The sequence below is a fragment of the Scyliorhinus canicula genome, chromosome 4 (assembly GCF_902713615.1).
Source record: "Scyliorhinus canicula chromosome 4, sScyCan1.1, whole genome shotgun sequence".
NCBI lineage: Eukaryota > Metazoa > Chordata > Chondrichthyes > Carcharhiniformes > Scyliorhinidae > Scyliorhinus > Scyliorhinus canicula.
In genome coordinates, this window is record NC_052149.1 from 221,692,677 (window position 1) to 221,704,217 (window position 11,541).

General features: G+C 42.0%; 1 protein-coding gene across 1 annotated transcript; it reads right to left on the reverse strand.

Annotated features, from left to right (window-relative positions):
* Positions 1-747: 747 nt before the first annotated feature.
* Positions 748-9,861, reverse strand: LOC119964194 (ganglioside GM2 activator-like). Its single transcript, XM_038793479.1, has 4 exons — positions 9,771-9,861; positions 8,502-8,651; positions 5,376-5,492; positions 748-1,185 (listed from the first exon to the last, which is right to left on the reverse strand). Exons 1-4 carry the CDS (start codon positions 9,828-9,830, stop codon positions 1,036-1,038), a joined length of 477 nt encoding a protein of 158 aa, XP_038649407.1. The 5' UTR covers positions 9,831-9,861; the 3' UTR covers positions 748-1,035.
* Positions 9,862-11,541: the final 1,680 nt, after the last annotated feature.

An 11,541-nucleotide genomic window follows, 5' to 3' on the forward strand; every position in this document is an offset into this window, starting at 1 on the left:
TATTGAATATTTAAAGTTACTTTGTAGACCTTAATTTAAAACTAAATGTGATTGTGTTTTGATCAATACTGGGGCAGCACGGTGTCAGAATGGTTAGCACTGCTGCCTCACAGCTCCAGGGACCCGGGTTCAATTCCAGCCAACCCAGAAAAGTGTCTGCTTTTCCAGGAACAGAGCTCAGTTTTAAAGTTTTTGAAATTTCCACAGCAGTGTGGAAGGGGAAGTGAAGCCCTGTGACATTCGACCCCGAGTGCAACAATGGGTTTGCCTTGTGGCAATGTTATAGGGTAAATATCTGGAAGGGATTGTTGCCGAAAGGGGTGTTTATTTGTGAATCTAACCAAATAGGATATCTTCAGGGGGGGGGGAATCATCTGTAAAGCTAACTTTAATTGTGTAAATTTACTCTTGTACATTTACGTTTTAATTTTTTTGAATACCTGTTTTAATTTAAGATTTAAAATCTTCTAAAGTGTTACTGGAAGTTATATCTTCTGACATCAATGCATGTATCTTTTTGTGGTAAAACACAAAAAGGAAAGAGTTATGATAGCTTGCCAAGTTTCCCTTTGGAATTTGGTTTTCACAATGCCTACCACCTGTCAGATCATAGAACATTGGCAGAATGGGCTTCATCTGTACTGGATTCTCCTTGACCAAATCATTGCACAGCACTTCAAGTTGCAGCACATCTAGGATTGAGCTCCAATACAGAGCACTTCAATATACAAAGATCTGGAGACTCAGTTTACACTTAGAGTATTTCAACTTTAATAAGATTGTTGGTAGGTTCATGAAGAAAACTGTGACCGATTTATAAGAGGTCCTTTTGCGTGTAACATACAATTATTAAAATCTTAATGAAGCATTATTAAATCCAAGGATACATCAATAAAATAAGAGAAAATAATGATTCTATAGAAACTGCTTTAAGCATCCTAAACTAAACGGAGAATGTAACAAGAACAATTGCTTGTGAGAGGAGAGCATGTTGTGTTCAAGCCATTGATTTTCTGCCATTTCTTGTGAAAATTATTAAGCTCTAATGTTAAAGTAGATATTGGCACAGCCGACTTTTGTTTCGAAGCTCTTCAAAATAATTGTCGCGGAGTAATAGCCATTTAACAAAATGCGTGACATGGATGGACGTAGAAGTTTCATTTCTCCTGAGGAACTGATCAGTCCCTGAAATGCAAATGTTGAGTGTCAGCACAAATTAATCTTTTTTGTCTAGCAGTGCAGGCAGGTACAATTGTCAATTTTGGAATGGACCACAACTGTTTCATTTTAATTCAGTTTACCTATCTATGATAATAATACAACACTTATGCTTTTGGCCCTCTAAACCAAATAATAGGAAACATGTAATACGTCCACTGAAGTTTAACATTTACCTTTACATCGGCATATACCAAGAATGTGGTTGTGTGGGTGATTCACCGTCACATCAAACTTTGTTGAGATTATAATACATTCAAATATTCGCTGAGATTCAGTGAAGCTGCCGCCAGTCCTGACAATTTCAATGAAAGCTTGTGTCTTTGTGAGTGTGTGGATTCTTGTTTTGGGAAATACGTCAGAAGCAACTTGACATGATAATCCCTTTGTTTGGCATTATGCAGAGAACTAGCAGATGAGATGATCATGTGGGGATTAGCAGTAAGGATACTTTAGAGGAATGTTTCCGATTTTTGTCTACAGTTTTCCTGAGAAATAATCATTTGAACAGTCACCGATGTAAGAAGAGCTCATATTATTCTATCATATTTGTCTTGTAGCGTGGATTCTGGGGATGACATTCAGCTCAGGAGCTTACACCTAAACTGGGCCATGCCTGTTATAGCATAGTAACCTCATGCTACATAACCAATTGCTTCTCTCTGAAGGAGAGCGATGCCTCTGGTAATTTGTGGACTATGGCTAATCAGCAATTACTATTTGGATACAGGAAGGCAACACAAGGGCGGCACGGTAGCACAGTGGTTAGCAATGTTGCTTCATAGCGCCAGGTTCCCAGGTTCAATTCCTTGCTTGGGTCACTGTCTGTGTAGAGTCAGCACGTTCTCCCCGTGTCTGCGTGGGTTTCCACCAGGTGCTCCGGTTTCTACCCACAAGTCTTGAAAGATGTGCTCGTTAGGTGAATTGAATCATAGAATCCCTGCAGTGCAGAAGGAGACCATTTGGCCATCGAGTCTGCACCGGCCCTCTGAAAGGGCACTCTACCTCGGCCCAAACTTCACATTGTCCCCATAACCCTACCTAGGGCCAAGTTAGCATGGCAAATCAACCTAACCTGCACATCTTTGGATTGTGGGAGGAAACCGCAGCACCCGGAGGAAACCCACGCAAACACGAGGAGAATTCAGAATCACAGAATCATGGAATACGACAGTGCAGAAGAGGCCCTTCAGCCTATCGGGTCTGCACCAATGCATGAAACGACCTGACCTGCCCACTTGATCCATAGCCTTCAATGTTATGACGTGCCAAGTACTCATCCAGGTACCTTTTAAAGGATGTGAGGCAACCCGCCTCTATCGCCCTCCGAGGCAGTGCATTCCAGACCGTCACCACCCTCTGGGTAAAAACGTTTGTCCTCAAATTCACCCTAAATCTCCCACCCCTCACTTTGAACTTGTGTCTCCTCGAAACTGACCCTTCAATGAATGGGAACAGCTGCTCCCTATCCACCTTGTCCATGCCCCTCATAATCTTGTCCACCTCGATCAGGTCGACCCTCAATCTTCTCTGCTTCAGAGAAAACTACCCAAGCCTATCCAACCTCCCTTCATAACTTAAACTTTCCATCCCAGGCAACATTCTGGTGAATCTTCTCTGCACCCCCTCCAGTGCAATCACATCCTTCCTATAATGTGGTGACCAGACTTGCACACAGAACTCCAACTATGGCCTCACCAAAGTTCTATCCAGCTCCATCATGACCTCCCTGCTTTTGTAATCTATGCCCTGATTGATAAAAGCAAGTGTCCCATATGCTTTTTTCACCACCCTATTTAGCTGCTCTTCTGCCTTCAGAGATCTATGGATAAACACACCATGTCCCTTTGTTCTTCATAACTTCCTCGTGCCAGACCTTTCACAGTACACTTCCTTGTCAATTTACTCCTTCCAAAATGTATCACCTTACAATCTTCGTGGTTACATTCCTTCAACCACTTATCGCCCATTTGACCATCCCGTCTATATCTTCCTGTAACCCAAGACACTCATCCTTACTGTGAACCACCCGGCCAATCTTTGTGTCATCTGCAAACACACTGACCCTACCCCCCACAAAGTCAAATGACAAATAATAGGAGGGCCACATGGATCCCTGTGATACACCACTGGTCACTGGCTTCCAGGCACTAAATCAGCCATCTATCATCACCGTCTGTCTCCTAACACTAAGCCAATTATGAATCCACCTTATCAAACCACCCTGTATCCCATGTATATTTGCCTTCTCAATAAATCTTCCATGTGGGACCTTGTCAAAGCCTTTGCTTAAATCTATGTAAACTGCATCAACTGAATTACCCTCATCTATAAACTTGGTTACATGCTCAACAAATTCAACCAAATTTGTTAGGCATGACCTCCCTCTGACAAAGCCATGCTAACTATTCCTGATAAAACCTCAAAAGTCGAGATAGATTCTCTCCTTCAGAATCATCTCCAGTAGTTTCCCAAAAACTGACATGAGACTCACTGATCTGTAGTTCCCTGGTTTGTCTCTACAATCTTTTTTAAATGGTGGGGCCACATTAGCTGTTCTCCACTTCTCTGGCACCTCCCCCATGACCAAAGAGCAATTAACAATTTGGGTCAGAGCCCGCAATCTCCCCTCGCCTCCCACAGCAGCATGGGACACAATGCACCCACACTTGGAGATCTGTCCATGTTTAAGCCCGCCAATACCTCCAATACCTTGTCGCTCCCAATGACAATTTGCTCATGACCCTGACAATCTCTCTCTGAGTTCCATAACTACCTCCTCATTCTCTTGGGTAAAAACAGATGTGAAATATTCATCCAATACCCTAGCAGTGTCCTCTGGCTCCACACACAGATTTCCCCCTTGGTCCTTAATGGGCCCTACTCTTTCCCTGGTTATCCTCTTCCCATTGATATACAGAGAATATCTTGGGACTTTCCCTACTTTTATAAGCCAGAGATTTCTCATATCCCCTCTTCGTTCTCCTGATTGATTTCTTCAACTCCATCCTGCACGTTCTTTACTCCACTAATGTCTCTGCAGGCTTGCTCCCCTTATACTTGTTAAAAAACCTCTCTTTTCCTTCTCATCATATCCTGAAATTCCTTAAATGTAGTAATTGTTTTAATGCTGAGTTCAATTTTTACTAGATACAGTCTGTTGGTAAATTAGTCAAGAATAATCTTCCCAACACCATTTGGAAGTAACACATTAAAGGGAATATATTGAATGTATTGAACAGCTATTTAGACTGGAATAAAGAGGTATTGTGGTGCAGTGGGAAGGGTCTCTGCCTCTGAGCCAGATCCTCTGGGTTCAACTCTCCCATCCAGCAATTGATAACCAAGGAAGAGGCAATTTCAACACAGCCAAGCTGGTTGAGTAACAACTTGTAAATCCTTCCAACACACATCTCAGTGGGCAGCATGGTAGCATGGTGGTTAGCATAAATGCTTCACAGCTCCAGGGTCCCAGGTTCGATTCCCGGCTGGGTCACTGTCTGTGTGGAGTCTGCACGTCCTCCCCATGTGTGCGTGGGTTTCCTCCGGGTGCTCCGGTTTCCTCCCACAGTCCAAAGATGTGCGGGCTAGGTGGATTGGCCATGCTAAATTGACCGTAGTGTCCTAAAAAGTAAGGTTAAGGGGGAGGGGTTGTTGGGTTACGGGTATAGGGTGGATACGTGGGTTTGAGTAGGGTGATCATTGCTCGGCACAACATTGAGGGCCGAAGGGCCTGTTCTGTGCTGTACTGTTCTAATTGGCAAGTGGTCAGAGTCGAAAAGATTTCTTGTCAGCAATAGACTGGAAAGGAAATTGGAGCCTTGACCATCACTATTCATAGCTCCAGACCCCAATATGCATGTAAAAGTGAATGCTGCCACAGTAACCCCTGACTCCTTGAAGCACTGGTTGGCTCAGTTATATTTCATATTTGAATTGTGACAGTTCTATTTAATGTTTTTATTTAACCGTGACCTTTGATAGATTATCCCGAGTTAGAATGTGCATTCGGTATAATTGGATCGATCAGTTAATCAAAAATGAGTTATTTTAAGCAATTGTACTATGTCCTTTACTGACATGAATGATCCTTGTGGGTATTTGAATATATGACGGTCATGCTACATGCATCATGTAATGGGAAATATCAGACTTACACTGTTGAAAGGACACATTGAAGTTGACAATTCACACACATCAAATTGGCAGATCGATGAATCAAAGCAGGGAATTCTCCACCAAAAGAGGAACTTCTTGTACAGTGTTACTTCAGCCTAAAACAGTTAAAAATAACAGACTTTATTTCACAATATTTCTTTCTTCTTTGATCTGCTCACACCTAATATTCTGAGGAGGACACAGTACGTACTCATGTCCGTTTCCATAGCTTGGTGTATCTGGTCATTATCCTGCCAATTTCACAATTCTGCACTATGAAATAAAATTGATTGAAATTACATATCAGCTTCAACTTGTGGTCCTCATAATGAACAATGCCCAATAGAATTCCAGATATTTTAGTGCAGAGGAGGCCATTCAGCCCATAGTGCAGGTGTTAACTCCACAACAGGGCAATTGACTCGGCTCTTTCCACTGTCCTTTAGTATTTTTCTTCATCAGTTGTTGATCTATTTTTATGTCAACTATTAGAATGCATTTAGTTTCCATAATCACTTGTGAATTCCAGATGCTGAATTCCCATTGACTGAGAAAGATTCTAACCTCTGCCCTCTCTGGTCTTTGTTACCGATTTACTCAGCAGTGGAAATAATCTTTCAGCATTTCCCCTGAACAGGTCTTTTCCGGCCTAGTTGAGTTCAGAATTTTTGATCCTTTTAGATCACTAAGAGGGAATTCTCCACTCTGTGCCTCTGTTTGTAAGATAAGTTTATATTGCACTGCTGGAAAAGCACGATGAATAACAGACCAACAGTTCATATTTGTCAATGTGACACTTGAAGAAAACAAGGGCAGGAATTCGACAGTGATGGAGCACCCAGGGTAACACGTGACTAACTTTTCATTCAATTGATTTTCTCTCCCAGGATTATATTCTGCTTCGATAGCAACTTTCTCCAGGTTTCAATGAACAACAGAGCATCACATCATTGCCTTGTTTCAGATTAAACCTTTTAAATTAATTTTACAAACCAAAGAAGAACAATGAATTTCAGGTAAGATTATTCCTTCTAACTCATTGGGATTGAAGCAATAAACCGTTCAACATAATGCCAAACTATTCTTTTGTACGGCACCTTTGTCTTTATTTAAAACAATATTTTGACCAGTATAAGAGCTGATACCCGCCTCAGGAAGAATTTCTAGTCGATATTAAATCGACAGTCAGTCCCACCCTGTGAGGCTCAGTTACTCAGAGTACACTGAACACCGATTCAATCATTTATTTGTTTTTTTGCAGATTTTGTTTGATTTCAAAATAATATCATAAATGGGCGGAATTCTCCGACCCCCCCGCAGGGTCGGGGAATCACCTGGGGTCGGCGTAAATCCCGCCCCCGCCGTGGCCGGAATTCTCTGCCACCCAGGAATCGGCGGGAGCAGGAATCACGGCGCGCCGATCAGCGTGCCCCCCGCGGCGATTCTCCGGCCCATGATGGGCCGAAGTCCCGCCGCTGACAGGCCTCTCCCGCTGGCGGGAATTGGAGCACCTCTGGTGCCGGCGGGATTCCCCCCGGAGTCTTGGGGGGGGCGCGGGGAGATCAGACCCAGGGGGCTGCCCCCATAGTGGCCTGGCCCTCGATCGGGGCCCACCGATCGGCGGGCAGGCCTGTGCCGTGGGGGCACTCTTTTTCTTCCGCCGCCGCCACCGTCTCCACCAAGGCGGAGGCAAAAGAGACCCCTCCTACCGCGCATGCGCCGGTGGTGACGTCAGCGGCTGCTGACGCACCGGCACATGCGCGAACCAGCGAAGGCCTTTTGGCCAGCCCCGATGCCGGGCGGCAGGCGTCAAAGGCCGTTGGCGCCGGTTTTGGTGCCAGTCGGCGTGGCGCCAACCACTCCGCCGCTGGCCTAGCCCCTTAAGTTGCGGAGAATTCTGCACCTTTGGGGAGGCACACGCCGGAGTGGTTGCCGCCACTCCGCTACGCCGGGTCGGGGAGAATCCCGGCCAAGGTTTGTTCTTCCCCTCAAACTGATCTATTGTGAACTGCTGATATTGAAAGATTTTATATTAGAAAATAAAAGGGGTAAAATTTCCATTGGAGTTTCCTGATCTATTGATGTGAATTGTGGAAGGCCAGCATACATCACCTGTTTTCATCATTCTACTTATGTAGTTTTAATGGAATAAGAAGAAAATGCTTCTAATTATATAGTGTGTCTGATAACCTCAGGATGCTCCCAAGTACTCTACTGCTGACCTTTGAAGCCCAGTCATTGTTGCAATGCAGAAACAGGGCAAGCATATTTCACACAGCAAGCTGCCAGTAACAGCAAAGTGATCATAACCCTTCTTACAATAAGCCTTCTTATTTGGGATGCTGTTTGAGGGATGGTTATTCGTCATGTTCTCAGGAATAATTCTCCTGCTTTCCTTTGGAATAATGACATTGGATAATTAATATCCACCAGATAGAGCTAACGGGGTATTGCTTTAACACCTGAAAGATGACACATCTAACTGTGTAGTGTTCAGTACAGCACTGGAGTATCAGCCTAAATTATTGTGCTCAAGTCTCTTGAGTGGGTCACAACATTCTGACCCACAACACCCTGACTCAGAGGTGGGTTTGGCACCACATGAGCCATGCCTGACAAAGCAGCAATTGTAGGCAATAGACCGGTTGGATTTCAGTTTGTTAAAAACTCTTTTTTTAAAACAGAAGGTCGGGATGAAGGACTGAGATGAGCAGCACAGGACACCACCACTGGGGATATTGTAGGAGGGAACAGAAGGTAAATCAGAGAGTGATGAGGTGATATGAAGCTTTAGGTTTAACTTGAAAGAGCAGCGTTTAAAGAGAGTGATTGTAAGACAGGGACACTGCAGGTATAAGAAAATGATTCTCTCTTGTATTTGATAACCATAACAGGATATACTTGCAGTATTTTGTGAATGAGATGGTCTTGTTATGCTAAGCCAAGTAATACAAGATGATTTATCAACTGAAATATAGAATAATTAATTTGTCTATCTATTAATTTAAAAGAACCACATCACAGTTTATTGACAATCAGTACAAACCATCACAACATGAGCATCACAAATGTGACATTTAGTGACATCAAATCTGTCGTTATAGATCGGATGAATATTTACTCACAGTCATTGATGAGAGTGGACTACTGAGATGCATAGACACTTGATACTGTAAAGTTCCTGGTAGCTTAACAGGATCCTGTCCAATCGAGATTTCCTTGAATGTAACAGGCTCATGTGCAGCACTGCAATCATCCCAGGAAAAGCAATTTGACTAAAAAGAAAAAGTGGATTATAAATATGCATAACATAATCAATTCTTATTATAACTCATGAGACCGCAGATAGTATTGAACATCTCATTACTGGGTTTATTTCTTAGGCTTTCATGATAGGTTTGCAGAGAAAGAAAAAAAAAATCAATGTTTAAAGCATGCTAAATAAAACATTTGTTTCACATTATTTTTAATGTCTGACAGATTACTCTGTTTGATCTTTAAACAGTTTACTATTTCATAGGTAGAGTGTTAAGAACTTCAGAAGATCTGAATTCAAATGAGAGATATAACGCAGATTCTGTAGTGTATCAGTGGAGAAAAACGTACAGGAAAGTTATTCCAAAATGCACAAAGCATTGATAATAGTGAGAACAAAAATTATATGCATTCCAATAAAGGCATGATGCAGTAAATCAATGTTGCCCAACCTTCGACCCATCGGCTGCATTCGAACCACAAATCCCCCAATATAGTCTGCGGAGGTAGGTTTCAAAATACCCGTAAATGGATTGGAAGATTCTTAAGAAACTGCTCCTCCAACCACAGCTGTTCTGTTCCCCCATTTGTTGCTTTTGGACTCACTGGTGAAGTACATTAAAAAAACTACTGAGAGACAATTCAAGTAACAAAAAGGGAAACTTGTAGAATGGTCTCCCTTGAGGCATTCTGTTGTCATACATTATTCCAGAGTTGTCAATTCCTAATTCATTTCTTAATTTTTCAGTTTATTATAAATCAGTGTAATGATTTTGAATTCCTCACCAGGACTCTGCTACATGAGTTTTACAACTTTCCCCAGATCTTTGGCATCATTCTGGTCGCTTTAAGATTTACTGAGTAGATCTCTGACTGGGGTTCCTGGTTTACTCAAAAAAAAAAATCTCTGTACGTTAAGGCGATGAAACGTTTGGATTTTATGGAAACAGAAGATGGTCCAACTTGCATTGCAAACAAGGTCCCTTTGCAAGGTATCATTTGCAATTTTAATCAGATGTACATGCCCAATATAAACCGTCTCCATTCAATAAATTACATTTTAATCAAAGCAACAAATTTACAAGCATACACGTTTGTTTCAGATGGAACACTTACACTTTATTGAACAAAACACTTACTGTTCTCAATTGGTAGAGCAAGCAAATAGCCAGCAAATTGACACTGGAACGAAGAGCCATCTTTTCTTTCAGCTCTGATCTCAATGTGAAGAACACAAAAGTTTGATCTTTCCTGTCGTGTTTTATAATGATTTGTGAAGAGGGAGTAATTAGGGTGTAACCAATAGCCATAGAGTAAATTTGTATATTTGTATATCCTGCTAAATGTGTTGCAATCAGGATTCATTCAATGAGGTCAATCAGTGTCTTCAATATTCATTCTGCAGCCATTAAAATTTTCAATCTGCCAATTTTTTCAAACTTGTTTGTAAACTCTGAAAGTTGTTGTCAGTAATAAACACTGTGACATTTAATTAAGGAACCCCAGTACCCTACTGTTAATAAAGTGGGGCATGGGTAGAAAATCAAGATAACAACATTGTATGAGAGGATATGATGAAATAAAAAAAACAGTATGATACTCTGAGGTGAATTATTCAAGCAAGTTGTGATAAATATTTAGCAGGTAGTAAGGGTTGGTGTGGGGCTGACTGGGACGATACATGTTTAGAAGCACAGGAGGAGGATAGAATACTTAATAAGTACTTTGTATCCATATTTTACTCTGGAAGAGGATGCTGGCAAATTATTGGTCGAATTAGAGACAGAATCATAGAAAATAGGAACAGGAGGGGGCTATTTGGCTCTTTGAGGCTGTTCCACCATTCATTACGACCATGGACGACCATCCAGCTCGATAGCCTGATCCCTCCTTCCCCCCATATCTTTTGGTCCCCTAACTGACTCCTTCTTAGTCAGATATAGCACAAGGGGCGAAGGGGATCAAATGATTCAAACCCTTTTGAGTGAAGTTTTTTCTCTTCATCTCAGCCCCAATTGATCAGCCCTCATCCCGAGACTTCCCTTGTTGTCAGATTCCTTGACCAGTGGAAACAATCTCTCAACATCCACCCAATCACGCCCCTTCAGAATCTTATATGTTTCAATGCCTCTGATCCTTCTGAATTCCAGAGATGTTTTGGCCAATATACTCAGCCTTCTCTTCCAGGGAGCAATTTAGTGAACCTTCGGTGTATCTCCTCAAATGCAAATATGTCTATCCTTAAATAAGCTACACAGTATTCCAGATGAGGTCTCACCAAAGCATTGTACATTTGTAGCAAGACCTCTCTATTCTAGTAATCCTATATTAAAATCCAATATGTTAATTGCCATTCTAATTGCTTGCTGTACCTGCACACTAACTTTCTCCATTCCTTATTGTAGTGGATAAATTGCAGAGTGGAAGAGTCACCTGGTCCGGATGACTTGCATCTCACGTTGTTAAAGGAACTTGGGGTGGAGATAGAAAAAGAGCTTGCCACAATCTCCCAATCTTCCCTTGATGGGGGAAATTGCCAGCAGATTTTGAAATGACAAATACCACTGCTCATGAAAAGGTGTAATGACAATTCTAGTAACTATAAGGTTGGTCAGTTTGACATCAATGGTGGGTAAGGTTTGAGAAACAATAATTAGGGAAAAAAGTAACCAACGCCTGAGAGGTTTGAGTAAATTAAAAAGAACAGGATGGATTTAGCGGGAGGTGATGATACAGTCACTGGATCAGTAATCCAGAGACCCTGGATAATACCCTGGGGACCCACGCTCAAAGCCCATCATTGCAGATGATGAAATTTGAATTCAACAATAATCTGCAATTAAAAGCCTAATAATGACCATAAAACCATTCTTGATTGTCGTAAAAGCCATCTGGTTCACTAATGCCCCG

Excerpts from the sequence above, each read along its gene's own strand:
- LOC119964194 (XM_038793479.1), bottom strand. The coding sequence starts at position 9,830 with ATGGCTCTTCGTTCCAGTGTCAATTTGCTGGCTATTTGCTTGCTCTAC. Across the intron at positions 8,652-9,770 it reads TGCTCTACCAATTGAGAACA|TCAAATTGCTTTTCCTGGGA; the intron begins GTAAGTGTTTTG and ends TTTTCTTTTTAG. Across the intron at positions 5,493-8,501 it reads GTCCACTCTCATCAATGACT|GCTGAAGTAACACTGTACAA; the intron begins GTGAGTAAATAT and ends TAACTGTTTTAG.